Source organism: Mastigoproctus giganteus, chromosome 10, assembly GCF_048544385.1.
Source record: "Mastigoproctus giganteus isolate SK-2022 chromosome 10, ASM4854438v1, whole genome shotgun sequence".
Taxonomy (NCBI): Eukaryota; Metazoa; Arthropoda; class Arachnida; order Uropygi; family Thelyphonidae; genus Mastigoproctus; species Mastigoproctus giganteus.
Window position 1 is genome coordinate 163,006,732 of NC_143584.1, and position 20,074 is coordinate 163,026,805.

At 34.4% G+C, this 20,074-nt stretch overlaps 1 protein-coding gene across 1 annotated transcript in view; it reads left to right on the forward strand.

Moving 5' to 3' along the window:
* Nucleotides 1–8,491: 8,491 nt before the first annotated feature.
* Nucleotides 8,492–20,074, forward strand: part of LOC150079440 (polypeptide N-acetylgalactosaminyltransferase 13-like) — a 111,892-nt gene continuing 100,309 nt past the window's right edge. Inside the window, exons 1-2 of the mRNA XM_090383718.1 lie at nucleotides 8,492–8,909; nucleotides 19,173–19,341. Coding sequence (XP_090239844.1) covers nucleotides 8,687–8,909; nucleotides 19,173–19,341 — 392 coding nt within the window. The 5' untranslated portion in view covers nucleotides 8,492–8,686. The remainder of the gene's footprint in view (nucleotides 8,910–19,172; nucleotides 19,342–20,074) is intronic.

Consider the following 20,074-nt stretch of genomic DNA (forward strand, 5'->3'; position numbering starts at 1 on the left):
ATATATGGTGCTATAGTTATTTCTGATTTTACTGATAATCTAGGATTTAATAAGAGCCGTTTAACTTGGTTTTCATCCAAGGATGCAACTACTTTCTTTGCACTCTTGCAGCGTTAACTATTCCGAGGGTTTTTTTTTTTTTTTTTACCACTTACTGCATTGATGAATTAAAGATAAATAGAAATCGTAATTCTTTTCGTTTCGGATAAGGGTTTAACCTCTAACATTGCATACTATTCCAAATTTATTTTTGCTTTGATCTCGTTATAAAATACTTTTTGTCCTTTTAAATCGTGATTTCAGTATATTACGATATTATGCAGTGCCACGAATTTTAACTTATATATATATAAATTGATTTTTAATTAAAAATATTTACTTAAATTTCATTCATTATTAAATTTCTTTCATAATTAAATTCTCTAGGATTCACTATTTAGCTTTTTTGTTATGTAACTTTTGTGCTTAGGCAAAAATGAATGTTGTGGGTGCAGCTCAATTAATTGTTAAAATTAAACTATAAAAGAAGTTTTTAATGAATAATTGTGAGGTTTCATTATGGCTATCTGGGAGCTTTGCTCATAGTTTATATGCTGCCAGTAATGTTATTAGGCAAATCTTAAGCAGTGTTATCTTTGGATCTCTAAGGTTCAGGCACTCATCACAGTTTGGAGTGGTCTTTTTGGCTTTGATCTGGCACCAAGATTTCTTGCTAGAGCACAGTCAGTGCTCTCTGCATCAGTGAATGGCCAGCCCTTTCTTGTGGATTGTGATAATTGTTAAACTTTTTTTGACCTTGGTAGTAGTGAGAGGAAGGGAAATTAGAGAACCTATGAGAGGTTCCCCAATTTCTCCTACATATGGGAAGCAGTAATCCCAGAGTAACGTATCAACTCTGTGGTACCACACTGACAGTGGTAGAGAATGAAAAGGACCTGGGGTAATTGTGCAGGCAGATATGAAGTTTCTTGAGCAGTGCAGATGGTCTGCAAGAGTAGCTCATGGTGTCTTGTCAATGATATGCAGGAATTTTTCTAGCAGGGATAAGGAGGTGATTATCCCCTTGTATAAGGCAATGGTCAGCCACACCTTGAGTATGTATACAGGTCTGGAGGCCTCATTTTAAGAAGGATGTAGAGCTGTTGGAACGAGTACAGAGAAGAGCAACAAGATTAGTGAATGGAACAAAGGGTTGCTCTTACGAAGAAAGGTTGAAGTTTTGCAAATTACAGTGTTTGGAGACTAGGCACTTGCGAGGTGATCTGATTGAGGTGTATAAAGCTTTGAATGGTTTGAGCATGCTCAATGCTGATGGAATTCTTCCTCTTGCTCAGAATAAATCGCCTGAGAGGGCATAAATTAAAATTGAGGAAAGACTGTTGTTGGATAGATGTGTGGAAGTTTGCCTTTAGCCAGCAGGTGGTTGATTGCTGGAACAAACTTCCATCTGTCTTTGTAGAAGTTGATAGCTTAAATAGATTCAAAGCAAAACTTGACAAATATTTGGAGCAAGTAGATGGGTGAAATAAGGGGTTTTTTTTTTTTGGCTGATGCTATATAAGCTTGCTTTCTTGCGTCATGTGCCAATGCTAATGCTAAAAGGGACTACGAGAATAGAGGAAGAGCCCTGGAAAGAGAGGATAATATGATTTGAAAAAGTTTGATGTTGATTTTAATCTAATTTAGTGATGCCTCAGTTTGCAATACAAAGCTATTTCTGATTCCTAATGTGGCCAAAACGTAGGAATCAGTTTTAATTATCTTGCTGGGTTTTATTCCTTGATGTATCCAATAGTATCTGCATCTTTTCATCCTTGATTCTTCAGTTAATCAAATTCAGGTATATAATTAAATCAAGAGCAAACATGTAAAGCTATGCAAGCTATATAAAGTCATTGTACACATCAGGCATAGCCTTTTTCTGACATGGCTTTGAGCAAACTGGGTTTTCTACTTAGTGCATTGATCTTGTATTGTGGAGGCACTTTGCCGTGAGTTGCCTTCATACTACACTATAAATAAAAAGCCTTGCTCTGATGAAAAAGTATATTGCTTTCTATTTAAAGTGTATGCCACTACCCAGATCTAGGTTTCAATATCCTATTTGGGATTCCATCAGGGCAAGTAGGCATTGTGTAAAGGCCTCAACAACCCAGTGACGAGATATATCCACAATATGTGAGATTGCCCAGTAAATGAAGTAGACAATTAAGTCTGGGCAAAGTATCAAGTTAGAGAAGTAATATAAAGTTATTGTACATGTTGGACATAGCCCCTTTCTGAACGTAGGTTTTTGCAAACCCAGTTTGCTCAACTCATTTCACAATAAATTTCATTTATTGTGAAAGTGACACTCATACTTCAGTGGGTATGAGGGTACTTTTCCTTGGGTGAGAGGTTTTGCATTTGTACTGCTGGGGGTGTATTGCTTTGTTTCTTTCTTTCTTTTATTTTGATTTTTCGGGTATTCTGCTACCTGAATACTAATATAGTATGAATACTATATTGGTATTCAGATAGCAGAATCCCACCTTTATAAGTGTAATCATAATTTTAGCATTAATTTTCTGCATTAGTTTCATTGTATATTTAGTGTTTCTTTTTCTACATTAGTCTTGGAAACACAACGATGTCTAACTGTCTTTATAATGTTGCTTAAATATGTACACTCCCCTAAAAGTTTGGAATCACAGCATATATGACAACAGTTTAGTTAATTTTTTTTAAATTAGCTGTGGCAATGTAAAAAAAAAAAAAAAAACACACACAAAGTATTTTAAGATTTTTCATTAAGCATTGAAAAATTTACAGCAAAAAATATTAAAATGATTAATATTAACAACTATACAGAGTTTTTATTAAAATATCCTCCATGACAGTTTATCACTGCCTTACACAGAAGTGGCATTCTGGTGATTAATTTTTATAATAGTGTCTTGACTAACGTAATTGGACAGAACAATCTGCAAAGTTCCCTATAAATTTTGTAGGAAGACTTTTGTGAAGTCTTCCCATCCTCAGAAGACTTTGTTTGGTTATGTTAGTCAAGACTCTAGATGATCCCATAAAAGCCCTATTGGGTTTGTCAGGCAGTTGGGGGGCAACTACACTATAATTTTTTTTAGGCTGAGTGTCTGATAACACACAGGATAACACACTAACAGAAGATATATTGTGAATGATGTTACCGTCCTGAATAAGGTAAATGTTGGAAGTGATCACAGAATTGTAAGATGTACACTTGATATAGATGTAGGAAAGGAAAAAACTGACTCGAGTAAATAATACAAAGGTCTTTGAGATAACAGAGGAGGAGAAAAAGCAGTATGTACTGGAACTTAAAAACAAGTTTGAGCTTCTGCAGACTGCTCAGGACCAAGATATCGATGAGGAATATTACAACTTTCTGAAAGTGATAAAGCCCAAGAAACCTATAGGAAAACAGAAATCCAAAGAAGAAAAAATTAGTCAAGAAACACTTGTCATGATGAACTGAAGACGACAAATGAAGAGCAAGAAAAACACTGACAGGAAGAAAATTGAGTATACTGAGTTATGCAAAGCCATTAGAAAGAGACTCAGAGAGGACATAAGAAGATTTAACACAAGAAAAGTAGAACAAGCATTAAGGGAAAACAAAGGATTTAAATCAGCAGCCATGAGCAGTAATACAGAAAGACAAATGATACTGAAATTGAAGAATAGCGATGGTGTACTTATAAACAGCAGAGAAAGCATAATTCAAATAGCAGAAGACTACTATAGAGAATTATACAAGGAGCGAGGGAATGATACCAGCATTGGGGAAGATGGATTGCAAAGTAGCAACACATATGACATACCCGATATTCTTCCTGATGAGGTAGAACATGTATTGAAGAAAATGAAGAATCGGAAAGCCCCGGGGGAAGATGAAGTTACTGTAGAGTTGTTAAAATTGGGAGGAAGAGACATAACACAAAAACTGGCAAGGCTCTTCATAAAGTGCCTAAGCAGTGGAATAATGCAATCATACTTTTGCTGCATAAGAAAGGAGATAAATCAGAAATTGGAAATTATAGACCAATTAGCTGGTTATCTTACATCTACAAGTTGTTCACAAGGGTCATTACTAACAGATTAGAAAGAATACTTGATGAGAATCAACCGAAAGAGCAAGCTGGCTTTAGGACAGGATTCTCAACTATGGATCACCTTCACGTAATATCACATCTAATGGAGAAAGCAAATGAATATAAAACACCATTATGCCTGGCATTTGTGGATTATGAAAAGGCATAGATACTCCATATATTATGATTTTGAAGAAAATATATGAGAGTGCTAGCTCCTTTATTAGACTAGACAAAGACAGTAGCAAATTTAAAATCGAGAAAGGAGTTCAACAAGGAGACACAATATCTCCGAAGCTGTTTACTGCTGCCCTTGAGGAAGCTTTCAGAGGATTAGACTGGTCACAGAAAGGAGTCAATGTGAACGGAGAGTACCTAAACCATTTACGATTTGCAGATGACATTGTAGTTATAAGCCACGATCCCAAAGAATTAGAGGAAAATCTTAATCAGTTATGCACAGTTAGTAAGGATTTTGGACTAAAGATGAATATGGCTAAAACAAAAGTAATGATGAACAAGTATGCCACGGAAAGGGAAATAATGATTGAAGGAGCAGTAATTGAAAAGGTGGAGTCATATACTTATCTGGGACAAGTCATTAGCTGTAATAATGATAAATGGCTGGAAGTCAAGAGAAGAATAAATTTTGGATGGATAGCATTCAGGAAATATAATCACATACTGAAGAGCAATATCCCAGTTTGTCTGAAACGTAAAATAATGAATCAATGTATACTCCCCACCATGACTTATGCAAGTGAAACTTGGGCACTCACCAAAAGAATGGAAGAGAAGCTAAGAACTACACAGCGAAGAATGGAACAAATTATATTGGGAATCAGACTGTTAGATAAGAAGAGAAACACATGGATTAGGCAGCAAACTCAAGTAAAGGACATTCTTATCAAAACTAAAGAACTAAAATGGTCTTGGCCAGGACACATAGCTCGAAGACATGATGACAGATGGACTAAGAAAATAACAGAATGGTATCCAAGAGGAGCTAGAAGAAAACCTGGAAGACAAAGTCAGAGATGGATAGATGAAATTCATGAGTTTCTGGGTAGTAAATGGATGGCCAGTGCTCAAAACGGAAGGAACTGGAAAGTTGCTGGAGAGTCCTTCATCCTGCAGTGGATTGAAAATGGCTGATGATGATGACACCATAATTTGCAATCCCCCTATCCCACGGCCTCCTGTTGTTTAGTTGCTAGAAAGCTTGCACAAATTAGAGCTGTGCTTCAGGTCATTATCTTGTGTAATGTAAAATTTCTTTCACAAAGTTGAAGTCCAGAGGATATTGCATTATGTTCAAGAATGTTTTTATAACCTTTTCTTAAAATTCCTTCAATTCTGATGTTGCCACTTACTCCAGAAAAACAGAAGACACCAGATCATGATGGAACCACCACTGTTTGACTGTAGGCAGTAAAGAGTGTGGTACCATTTCATTTTTCAGTTGTTCATCTCACACAAACTGTTTGGATCCAAAAATTTCAAATTTGTATTTATCTGTATATTTTTATATTCTTCATTTGTATAATCTTGATGGTTCTTAGCTGAAACAAACTGTTTCTTTTGATTTTTTGGTTTGAATAAGGGTTTTTGGACTGCTACATGACTATGAAGTCCTGCTTGTTTAAGATAAAGTTCTACATTGGATGCAGTCATGGGAGTTTCTCTCTTCCTATTGAACTCATCATGGATTTCAGGTGCAGTAAATTGTTGGTTGCATTTAAAATCAGTATCTTGTTCTTCCCTTGTTACATGCGGTTTGTCCTTTAAACTTCCAGTCTCTTTGAATTGTCAAATTGTAGTTTGTACTAATTTAAATGAAACACCTAGTTTTTTACCAATACTTCTCTCAGAGTAATTTTATACAGAGTTATAATAGCACTTTTTTTTTCAACGCTCAGTTCCATGTTTATCACAAAACACCCAAAACTTACACCAAACACTCTTTCTGAATGAAGGACATTTGATTTTATAAATTACAATTCTTACTCCTCCATTTATATTATTGCAAAATACTCTAGAATTGTCTACAAATTTCTATAATGTTAAAACAAGGCCAGCAGGCAGCCTGCCAGATAATTTTCATACTACTGACTACATCAGTGGGAAATCATTCACTAGCTGCACTAGGCACAATAAATAACAAGAAATATAATACTAGACCAGCTGTACTTCCCTGAATCTCCACCACTCCTTCCCTTCTTCGAACCGAACACTCTGCAGATGAAAGTAATTGATTTACAGTGCAACAATGAGTTGAAACTCATTCACACCACAACATCAAAAATCAACTTTTACAACCCCTATGTGACAGCAGAAAAGTATCCCAAATTAAGATTTTTTGCACAAAAAATTGAGCCCCCCTTCGGATCTACATATGTTTGTGAAACTTTCTTTTCAAAAATGAAATTTATTAAACGTAAATCTCGAGCTTCAATAACAGATGAAAATCTGGAAAATCAGTTAATGTGCATTTTTTTTTTTTTATGCAGCAGCATATACCCAAAGTGAATTGGAAAGAATAGAACAGCCTGCAGTACAAATTGGTCTGATCCTCACAGAATACCAGAAAACTATTTTAAAAGGAGATATGGATAAAATATACAATTATAAATAGATAATTTTATTATATGACATGATTACCAAACTTATCTGGGTATTTCTTGTAGGTTATGTCTATCTATTTTAACACAAGATTTGGGAATGTGTTACATTACAGCCAAGTTTGTGTCCCACATCCTAACTGATCACAGGGTGTGGCAAGTTCTTGTATGTCAGGATCTTTGGCACTGTGCTACTGCTGACCTACACTTGTTTCTCCCATCATTATTGGTGAAAAATTGTGGGTGTATGGCTGTGACCCAGAAGCAAAGGCCTGCCTTTCCCAAGACTCAAAAAAAAAAAAAATAAATAAATAAAAAAGCACGGCAATCTCAATGAAATAACGAAGCATGTGCTTATGTTATTGAGCATGATTATTTTATTTATTCATGCTTATCTTATTACTCATTATGAATTTTTCCTGCATGGTCAAACAGTAAATCAGGAATACCATAAAACAGTTTTATTTTATTTTTTTATTTCCATAAAACATTTTTAAAAATGTCTTATGGAAATTGTATGATGCTTTTTGAAGAAAACAGTCAGAAAAGTGGGCTTTTGGGAATTTCAACTTGCATCATGACCACACCTCTGCACAATTTGTGCTTTCCATTGAAGAATTTGTTGTGCAGCATTTTAGCACTATGGTCCCTTCCCCCATTCACTATATCCACAGAAGCTTATGTATGTGCCATCACACACACACACACACACACACACACACACACACACAATATTCACTGCATTTAGTTGCCTGTAATGTTCCTTCAAGCTTAAAGCCCCCTTGGAAGATCACAGACTTACAATGACTAAGGAAATCATTCAGAATTTGGCACCAGAACTATTAACAATTCCAAAAGAAGCCCATCGGGAATTTCATTCCAGAAGTTGCAAAAGCATTTGAATGAATAAATGTATGCAGTGTCAAGGAGTTCAATCTGAATAGCCGGTTAGCTTCATTTCCAAATATTAGTTCAGGCCCTGAACTTTTTATTCATACTTCATAGTTAATATGAAGGAAAATACTTATTTGATACATTCAACAGTTTCAGTTTATCATTGAACTGACCCCACCCCAACAAGTAATATAAACTGGAACTGTTATGAGATTTGTAAAAGCATTTTACAGCAATGCAGAATCTGAAATAACATCATGAGACTTTTAAAGCACTTTGCAATAATGTATTAATTGGAAGTGATGCCATATATTTGATGGAGGAATTCATGGGGGGGGGGGAATATTTTCAAGTAAACATTCAAGTGATTACTTAAGTTATGACATAGGTAATATCTTACTGGAGTAGCTTTTATAAGCAAGATTAAATGATTGGATATGAATAAAAGTGCGTGCAGCTGTGAATAAAAACTATCTGCCCTAGCCTGTTTTTTGACATAATTATGCCAACTGTTTCTCTAAGGAGCAGGGTACAGTTCTATTGAATTAGCTATGTGAAAGAAGAAAGTAAAAAAATTATGGTTTAAGTGAAAGTGAAGATTTCAGTGAAAATTCCCCGCATTTAATTTTGCTTTTAATGTTAAATTAAAAATGTAGTGTTCTTTCAAATTTTAAAAAATATTCCATCTTAGAAATGTGTTAAAGATTTACACATTAGATAATGATATACTTTTGTTTGAACTAATTATGTGTGTTATTTTTTAAAATTTAATTATTATTATTATTTTTTTTCAGATGTGCAGACTTGTTTTCCTTCCATCACCAATCTGTTCAGTCCAAAAAAAAAAAGCCAAAGATGATCAATTTCAAATCATGCAGCAACAAATTGCATAGTTTTTAAAACAATTCTTAGGAAAATCTGTACATGCCAATGATGTGTTGTATATATGGTTATTCTAAACTAGAAAATTAATTGTATCCACATACACGCTTAAACTGTAATTTTCAATGTCGGAAAGGTAACATAAGCATAAGCTTTCTCCTGTTGAAGCAGTTAATAATGCGGCGGATAAGACTGCACACATGTAAAATAATATTGGCTACATCTCTGGTGTGGCTGATGGTAGGAGTTGGTCTTCTTATGTATTATACTGACTGTATAGGAAATACTGGCTGTGATAGAACTGGAAGGATGAGAAGAGCTATGAAACTTGATGATGAAGTGCCTTTTACAAAATCGCCAAAAGCCCCTAGGGGATTCTTTAAAGTCTGGAATCCAGTAGGTGAGAACTTTTTGTTTTTTCCTGTAAAAAAAAAAAAAATATATGCATGTAAAGTTCTGTTGTGCCATGTTGTGTGTGTGTGTGTGTGCCTCAATCACCAATTAGAACTTTCTTTGTTGCAGTTTTGCTTACAGTAATTTTGCCTTCAATATACCATAGGAACCATAAACTAAGTTAATATAAAAATATGTAGGTTTTTTTTGACGTACATATTAATCTGTATATAAGAAAACATAATAATCAAGTTTTATTGTGGAGCCTCAATTTACATTGCAACAAATGTTGCTGAGCATTCCTCTGTTCTATAACAGCTCTAATTCAAGTAATGAAATTATGAATAGTGGAGGAAAGCAGATCTTGGGTCACATTCATTATCTATTTGGATTGTTCTCTTTATTCATGTAACATCTTTTGGGCCTAGATACAGCCTTTTTCACATAATTCCTTAACAGTAATCTTTTATAGTAATATGAAGGAAAGCTTATTTATTTGACATAATAATTATGTCAAATAATATATATATATATATATATATATATATATATATATACACACACACACACACACACACACACACACACTGATAATTCTTCTACCAAAATGATCTTTTAATAATGCAATAATTCTTATAAATAAATATATATATATATATATATTGATAAAAAAGTAAAGAAAGTTAAAACGACAATAACTGTAACTAATATGTAAATAATATTTGAGTCAATGCAGTTGCAAGCAATCATGCAATACACCCATAATGTCTATAATATTAAGGATAATATAAAGAACCATTAGAATAAGCAAATCAATCCAGTAATAATACCATCAGGGACCTAAGAAAACGCAAAAAAAAAAAAAAAAAAAATATATATATTATTATCGCTTTTTACCGACAATCTAGATGACTTCAACTGGGGCCAACCACCCAGAATGAAGGCAAAAACCGACAAGAGGTTCTCTGTTTCTGTGATGATCAATATATGCTAAGTAATTTAAATCTAAACCAAATATAAACCAGTATAGGCCGAATGTAAATTGAAAGATGATAATAAAAGTTAAGAAAATTTAGAAATATTAGAATCAAAGGTAAGAAATATAAGTAAAATATAAAAGTAAGCATATATTAATCATCGTTGACCCGACAGAGAACGTAATTTAATGATTAAAATAAGATTAAATATATAATACATATTACATATTGACCGTATCTAGGACATAATGTAATAGTCGTCAAAATAATATGTGGTGCCCCCTATGTGATGGATACGGTAAAAATAAATAATTAAATTAACGCATAGAGAAACATGCAGATAGTAAGAAGAAAAACTAAAGGAGTAGGAATAATAGAACCTGAACTCCACAAAGGCGAAAAATAGTAGTATAGATAAGAAATAGTTTCTCCTACGTCCTCGGATTGCCCTAATAATTTCGGAGAAATAAAAATAAAGGGTGTAGGACAGTTTAAAGACATTACAAGATATAAGTTGTGGCTTGGGTATGCCCGGGATCGCAAACCCGTTCCTATAGTAGGACCCTGAGCTGAATTTGCATGTTATCTCAGCGTGAACATAAGTAAATTTAAATGAATTTAATTATATATTAACTATATATTTAAAAAAAAAAATGATACACTCTAATTTGCAAGCCGGTGGGTACAAGTTTTCTACGCCGTAAGACACCAAGAATGCAAAGTGTATCCTATTTACATATATACATGGCACTAAATATAACGATTATATTGAAAATTATATTAAAACAATAGGTTCAGAAAACAAATTTTTGAAATTAATTATGTTTATCGCTTTCCTGAAATGATATTTTAGGTAAGCGATAGGGAAATTATTATTGATCAACCTGCCGTACAACGCTGTTAAGCCCGCTGAACAATTTTTATTACTATTGCAGATATGAGCAATCCTTAGACATTGCGATAAAATTATATTAGCATGCACTGATTTTGATATATTAGATTTCCAATTTGTAAGGCTGACTACGTTAAAATTAAATGCATCTCTTTTATTATATATGTTTACGTCTATATTATTATTATGGAATATTTCTATATGAAGATCCAGATAATTTGCTATAGTATCGGAACTATTAGTTTTTTCCAATACAAGTTCTACTGGATATAATTTACTGTAATCCTGGACAAAATGTGGACAATTAAAAACACATATCATCTACGTATCTATATATAAGTAGGTTATCTTGGAATTCTCTTTCTGTATAATGTAGATAAAGGTTTGCGTTTATGCTTGATGCTGGACTTCCCATAGGGGTGCCAGTCACTTGTAGGTATAACGATGTTCCATCATATACATAATTATTAAAGTTGCATAATTTTATTAGAGAATCCCAATAGGTTAAATCAACCTTTATGGCATTTTTATTTTCTAAATATAGTTTCTGGAGGACGACTTAAGTTATCAAGATTAATGCTCGTAAATAGACTGTTAAAGTCAAATGTTTTGTATTTGATGAATATTGTTATTTTTTAGAGCATTTATAATAGGTAAGTTATTATTTATTATAATAGTTTTATTTAAGTTATTTAATATAATTTTAAGTAGCTTTTCTAACGTTTTTCAGGGAAATTTAACATCACTATCTCTACATGATGTTATGAATCTAAAAGCAATCGGTGTTTTATGAAATTTGGGTATGCCATATATAAATGGATAATTTAGGTTATTATACTTTAACTTTAATTTTTTATGCAATGAAATTAATTTTTTGATTATTATATTAGAGGAAGATGTTATCTGTTTATATGTATGGCTAGACTGTAGTTCATTTTTTAAAATTTCTATATAATATGATTTACATATGATTGCATAATTACAAGCAGCTTTGTCAACGGGAGTAATTACAAAATGTTCATGTATATCTTTGAGCTGCCTATTTATTAATTTGGTATTATATAGATTATCCTGTATGAATTTCAATTGATTATATTTGCTAGATATGATATTAAGCATTGTAAATAACCACATGTGGTATGCTTCAACCGGTATATTATGGTTGTATGCTGATCTTATGCAGTATTTAAGTAAATCTAGATATAACAATTTTTTAAAGTTAGATTTATTAATAGGTAAATTAGGTCGAAATTTAAAACCCAGTGATAAAATATCTCTAAGTTCGGGATATGGGATTATATCTAAATTGCCGGTTATAATGTGATTATGGTTAGGATCCACGTATCTATGAAATGAAGGTTTGTGGCAAACACGTGCTATAGTATCGGAACTAATAGTTCCGATACTATAGCAAATTATCTGGATCTTCATATAGAAATATTCCATAATAATAATATAGACGTAAACATATATAATAAAAGAGATGCATTTAATTTTAACGTAGTCAGCCTTACAAATTGGAAATCTAATATATCAAAATCAGTGCATGCTAATATAATTTTATCGCAATGTCTAAGGATTGCTCATATCTGCAATAGTAATAAAAATTGTTCAGCGGGCTTAACAGCGTTGTACGGCAGGTTGATCAATAATAATTTCCCTATCGCTTACCTAAAATATCATTTCAGGAAAGCGATAAACATAATTAATTTCAAAAATTTGTTTTCTGAACCTATTGTTTTAATATAATTTTCAATATAATCGTTATATTTAGTGCCATGTATATATGTAAATAGGATACACTTTGCATTCTTGGTGTCTTACGGCATAGAAAACTTGTACCCACCGGCTTGCAAATTAGTGTATCATTTTTTTTTTTTTTTTTTTTTTTTTTTTTTAATATATAGTTAATATATAGTTAAATTCATTTAAATTTACTTATGTTCACGCTGAGATAACATGCAAATTCAGCTCAGGGTCCTACTATAGGAACGGGTTTGCGATCCCGGGCATACCCGAGCCACAACTTATATCTTGTAATGTCTTTAAACTGTCCTACACTCTTTATTTTTATTTCTCCGAAATTATTAGGGCAATCCGAGGACGTAGGAGAAACTATTTCTTATCTATACTACTATTTTTCGCCTTTGTGGAGTTCAGGTTCTATTATTCCTACTCCTTTAGTTTTTCTTCTTACTGTCTGCATGTTTCTCTATGCGTTAATTTAATTATTTATTTTTACCATATCCATCACATAGGGGGCACCACATATTATTTTGACGACTATTACATTATGTCCTAGATACGGTCAATATGTAGTGTGTATTATATATTTAATCTTATTTTAATCATTACATTACGTTCTCTGTCGGGTCAACGATGATTAATATATGCTTACTTTTATATTTTACTTATATTTCTTACCTTTGATTCTAATATTTCTAAATTTTCTTAACTTTTATTATCATCTTTCAATTTACATTCAGCCTATACTGGTTTATATTTGGTTTAGATTTAAATTACTTAGCATATATTGATCATCACAGAAACAGAGAACCTCTTGTTGTTTTTTGCCTTCATTCTGGGTGGTTGGCCCCAGTTGAAGTCATCTAGATTGTCGGTAAAAAGCGATAATTTTTTTTTTTGCGTTTTCTTAGGTCCCTGATGGTATTATTATTGGATTGATTTGCTTATTCTAATGGTTCTTTATATTACCCTTAATATTATATATATATATATATATATATATATATATATATATATATATATATATATATATATAAAATCATTTATTGCCATCCAATAAAGTAAAGGCAAATACCTCAGTACAGCCAAGCTAGAGAGATCTACATAAATTAAGTGATAATAATAACAACATATGAAATAGGTAAATATGGCTTTAACTAAGGAATACAGTAAAATACAGGTAGTTCCCGACTTTACGAGTTAATTCGTTCCTAGTACACACCTGTAAAGCAAAAACTCATAAAGTGGGAATTTATTTCCCATAGATGTAATGTTAAAAACAGGGGTTACGTTCTCAACAATGAAATTTTATCATAGTAATGTTAAATAAAGGTCAACAAAATAATAGTTTATGCTTAAACAATGATTTATCCAAAGAAATGAAATCAAGCAAATTATAATAATAAAGAAATGTTATGTGTCATACAAATGTTAAAGAATGTTTATTCATCATCATTGACTAAATGCACACTCCTTGATGGTTCCTTACTTGTTGATCATTCATCACTCATTGTTGGTTCAACACTCGGCTTGGCACTCATTGTTTGTTTGTTGGAAGCACATGGAAGTCGTCTTCTCCTTCAGAAATACTTCAAGTGTCGATTGTTTCCAAGACAGTCTTCTCTTTTCTTTATAAATTTCACGATAGCATTTCGCACAAAGATCTTTAACAGTAGTTCTGGCTGCATGTTTGCTTATGATCTCATTTTTTTTCCCCAATATTATTCCTCTTCCTTGTTTCTTTTTATTAACATTGCCCTCCGTAGCATTACTTAGTTTTGGCATACTGTACAGTATTAATAAGTGGGATAAATTTGAAATAAGACAAGACAGTGAAAATGAAGAGCAATACATTACTCTTTGTAACATCAGTGTGGTAACTACTTTATGTTATGTGAGTCAGTGAGATGCTCTCATCTACCTGAACAAACAGATGCACACAGTAGTACTGTATTGTATAGCTACATGAGTTGTGTGAAATGCCTTATTTATGCATGCTTAGCATTTATGTATTGGCAGTTAATGATCATATTTTCAATTTTGTTGATACTTAATACTTAAAAAAAAAAAAAAAAAAAAAAAAAAACATCTTAAATCCAAGAACTCATAAAGTGAAAACTTGTAAAGCTGGAACTGCCTGTTTAACAAGCCCAATGAAACTGGAGATAAGAAGTCTTCAAAAGTTAAAAATTTGATGTGTGTGAATCTGAAATGCTTTTTCTGTACACCTTTCATGAATCCAGACATCTGGGTCAAGATCAAATTAGGGGGATAGCTTAATGGAAGTTATTGATAAAAATGAAGAATCAGATCTGTTTATTTTGGAGTTTAGACTGAAGAGACAGAGTGTGGAATTTGCTACTGAAGAAAGTCCCAGATATTAAGGACATTACTTTGGCCAGTGATCAGAGTTACAAAACACTGAATCACTTTGTATTTCCAGCAAACAGTACTGTTGATGTCGAGATGACAAAATAAGCATGTTCAAGCTTGGCATTTACCATCTGTTTAGAAAATATTTGGCTGACATGATAGGCTGAAGGGCAGTTTCAAGGTGAAAGACCAGATTAGTGCTGCATATAACGAGTGAGGTAGGATATAGGTGGCAAAATATTTCCATGTAGTATTTAGATTTTGAATGACAGCAGGTTTCACTTCATAAACCAAAATGTTGTTAGAGTGGTATAAGTTGTGAATAATTTATGGTTTGGCCAATGTCAGCAGTGATTTCTTTCTGTATTAAGGGATTTCCTTTGTTTATTATCACTAATAGATTCAGCCTGTTTAGACTTTGATATAAATTAATGGATACTCAGGCGCCTCCGTAGTCAGGCAGGAAGGAGCAGCAGTGCGTAGCATTAGCATTAGTAGAGGCATTTGATGCAAGAAAGCAAGCTTATGCAGCATCAGCCAAAAAAAAAAAAAAAAAAAAAAACCCACTTCCACTTCACCCCTCTGTTCGTTCAAAATACCTGTCCAGCTGAGCCTTAAACTTATTTAGGCTATCAACCTCCACCACAAGGGATGGAAGTCTGTTCCACCAACCAACCACCCGCTGGCTAAAGGCAAATTTCCGCACGTCTATCCTACATCTGTCTTTCCTCAATTTGAATTTATGCCCTCTCAGGTGATTTTTCTGAGCTAGAGGAAGAATCCCATCAGCATTGAGCATGCTTAAACCATTCAAGGCTTTATACACCTCTATCAGATCACCTCGCTGGTGCCTAGTCTCCAGACACTGTAATTTGCAAAACTTAAGCCTTTCTTCGTAAGAGCACCCCTTTGTTCCATTCACTAATCTTGTTGCCCTTCTCTGTACTCGTTCCAGCAGCTCTACATCCTTCTTGAAATGAGGCCTCCAGACCTGTATACAGTACTCTAGGTGTGGCCTGACCATCGCCTTATACAATGGAATAATCACCTCCTTATCCCTGCTGGAAAAATTCCTGTATATCATTGACAATACTCCATGAGCTACTCTTGCAGCCCTTCTGCACTGCTCAGAGAACTTCATATCTGCCTGCACAACCACCCCCAAGTCCCTTTCATTCTCTACCACTGTCAGTGTAGTACCACAGAGTTGATACGTTGCTCTGGGGTTGCTGTTTCCCATGTGTAGTACTTTACATTTATCAATGTTAAACTTCATTTGCCACCTCTCAGCCCATCTGCTCAACCTTTCCAGGTCCTGTTGCAGCAGCATAGTGTCAGTAGTGTCCTTGACAACCCTGCCAACCTTTGTATCGTCTGCAAACTTGGACATTAAGCCCGATATACCATCATCAATATCATTTATAAATACAGAAAACAATAATGGACCCAACACTGAGCCCTGAGGGACTCCACTAATAACATCAGTCCACGATGAGCAGTGTCCATTGATTACCACTCTCTGTCTTCTCCCCCTCAACCACCCCTTTATCCATAGCAGCAATTTGCCTCCAATGTCACACTGCTCCAATTTGTGTAGCAGTCTTCCATGTGCAACAGTATCAAAAGCCTTTCTAAGATCCAAGTATATAATATCAAAGTTATTCCCTGCATCCAGTTCTTTTGTGACTGCATCATAGTATCCAATCAAGTTGGTCAGGCAAGACTTCCCCTTAACAAAACCATGCTGTGTCTGAGCTATAACTGAAGTCTTGTCTAAATGATCCTGCAGTGCTTCTTTAACCAGTGCCTTCATTAATTTTCCTGGAACAGAAGTTAAGCTCACAGGTCTATAATTACTTGTGTCAGCCTTTGATCCTCCTTTGTGAATTGGGGTCACATTTGCACATTTCCAGTCTATGGGTACCTCCCCTGAGTCCAAGGAAGCTCTCATAATTATGGCTAAGGGTTTGCTTACTTCCTTTGCTGCCTCCTTTAATATAACTGGATAGATCCCATCCACCCCGGGTGCCTTTCTTGTGTTTATCTTCAACAGTTTCTCCTCCACTTTACTCCCAGTTATTTCAAGATTCTGTAGCTTACTGCTAGAGTTGAATACACCTCTGGCATTCCCCTCGCTGAATAACTCCTCATGTGTGAATGTCGATGCAAAATATTCATTTAGTTTGTTAGCTACCTGAGCAGGATCATCAACACTTGACCCATCAATATCAAGTGGACCAATCTGATTCACCCCCTTCCTTCTAGAGTTTACATAAGTAAAGAACTCTTTGCTGTTTTTCTTTGCATCCCTTGCCAAGGATTTCTCGTAATCTGCCTTCGCCTGCCTAACCTCCTTTGTAACTTGGTTGCATATCAACTTGTATCTATCATAGGCTTCTGTGTCATGTGTTAATTTGTATGTATCTCATGCATTTTTCTTCTCTGCCATATGCCTCATTAGTTCATCCGACATCCATTTTGGCCTAAACCTTGAACAATATTTCTTAGTTGGTATGTAAAGCCTAGTAGCTTCCAAGATAAGTTCTTTGAATGCTTCCCATTTTGAATTTGCTGTTGGTAACATCATCAGTTGGTCCCACTGTATAGAATTTAAATACTGTCTCAGTCCATCGTAGTCGCCTTTACGGAAGCAATAACCCTTCCCTTTACCCCTAATGGTAGTTACCTCTTTGAGTAAATCCCACTTCAGCACACTGTGATCACTGCCACCTAGTGGTTCATTTATCTGCAGATTCTTAATGCATGAAGAATCACTGCTGATAATCAAATCAAGAGTATTACTCCCTCTAGTTGCCTCCCGAACATGCTGATGTAGAAAACAATCATCCAATAAATCCACAAAAGTCCTGCTAGTGTGTGAGTAACCAGCCCCCAAATTCCAGTCAATATCTGGGAAATTAAAATCTCCCATTATAAGACACTCTGATTTACTGGCCCACTCTATTTCCCTGTACAGTTCCTTATTATACTCATCAGAGTCATTAGGCCTATAGCACACTCCTACTCTCAATTTTGATCTCCCAATGTTTATGTCACACCAAACTGACTCCACACTGCACTGTCCAGCGATGTCGACTGGCTTCACTTCCTTGGTTTTTATGTGTTTCTTAACTAATAACATAACCCCTCCTCCCTTTCTATCCTGTCTATCCTTTCTGTAGACGTTTTACTCCCCAAATTCCAGTTCTGCATCCCTTATATCTGTGTGACACCACGTCTCTGATATCCCAACAATATCTGCCTTCGATGTTTTGAGCAATACCTCAAATTCATCAAATTTATTTACTAAACTCCTAGCATTGGTGTACATGCAAGTATACCTGCACCTGTTTCTATTCTTAGCTACCCTAACACAACCCATGTGTTTACTTGTACCGCAATGGCTCCCAGCAGTCTCTGAAATACCATGCATCTTGTTTTTCAGGCTTCTGCTCATTCTAATAGAAGCAGTGCAAGAATCTTTCACCTCTGCCAGTGGCTACTGTCAATCTATTGGTCTTTGTCTCCCCCCAAGCTAGCAGTTTTCCGACCCACCTAACACTGCCTCGATAGCATCAGCAAATATTCTTGCACCCTTTCTATTTAAGTGTATCCCATCCCTGTAGAAGCAATCTCTCCTGTTAACAAGTACAGTCCAGGCTGAAAAAAATTCTACCCCTTGAGTCTTGCACAATCTTTCCAGGGCCGAATTGATCGACAAGGCTCTCATCATATACTCCCTCCTATCGTGTCTGGGCAGAATTGCAGACACTTTCAAATTCAACCCTAATTCTCGGCTTTTGTTCAACAGTGACCTGTACTTGTTAAGTAATTCTGCCGGTCTCCTACTCTTAATATTATTAGTAGCACACGCTTCTTGATTAGACCGGGGTTCGAGCCTGTCACCACCAAATACGGAGGATGCGGAAAGGTCAAGGAATGACCACCGCATATCCCAGAGCAATATGGCCTTAGTTGCTAATGCTCCTAAAAACCAAATAGCAACATCACCATTATCATCACTACTATCCACATGCTTATCTTGTTTTTCAACTACCTGTAATGTAGTCAAAATGTCCCTGATATTTATTTTGATATTCTTCAATATAAATCTATACAGATCATGTCTTTTTAGATTTGCATTGAATGAAAAATAAACTTGACATTGTAAGCATTCTGTTTTTAAATTTATGATTAAAAATGTGCCCAAAGTTTTAATATCTGAGTATATTTCTGAAGTCTCCACAAATATATTATTTGTCCTGTCTTATCTTTATTATAGAACTCCAAAAAAATCCATCTGATTGGCCAGGCGAGATGGGAAAAGCTGTAGTTATTTCTAAAGAAGAAGAAGCACTCAAAAATGAAAAGTTCAAATTAAATCAATTTAACCTTTTAGCTAGTGACCGAATAGCTCTAAACCGATCTCTGGTAGATGTACGTATGGATGGGTAAGGCTCTGTAAATATTATTTAATTATTTAATTTAGCAGAAGCTATATTAAATATAGCTTCTGTTATTAGGAATAAATTTAGTAAATTGAGGCTTGTCTTGTTCTGTATGTTTATGCAGCTAGCAGACTTTTGACTGCCATTAGTAAACAAGTTTCCTAAATGCACTTGTTTGTATGGATTATATCACCAAGAGGCTATTCTGGTATTTGTTTGAGATATGAACCACAGTTATGGCAGTCTGTTTCAAAACTTACCAATCTTTCATAATAACTGGTTGTGTTAGTGCATATATTTGATGGCATGTGAATAATAAAGCAGTTCTGTGTGGATTGCTATAAAATCTAGTAATATAAATCTTTTATATAAAGATGTTAAAACTTCTAGTATTTAATTATAGCAAAAGCTTTATAAGGCCATAGAAATGAATTTAGCAAATCGAGAACTACTTTAGGAACTCAAGTAGTATAACTCTCAGTATTCACAAGTCGTCTTGAATTTTTTATGATACTGTCATAATTCATACCACCTGCTATCTGACAAGAACAACCTCAAAGAGCGATCTTTAAAGTATTTCAGCAGTTATGATTGTTGCCCTTCGATGCCAGTTGGAAAAGACTTGGGTTCAAATTCTGTCAAGATTGGAGGAATTTTACATATTGGCACAGTTTAACCCCCCCCCCTCTCCCAGATAAGTTTATCAGCTAGCAAACCAGCACTGATGACAATACAC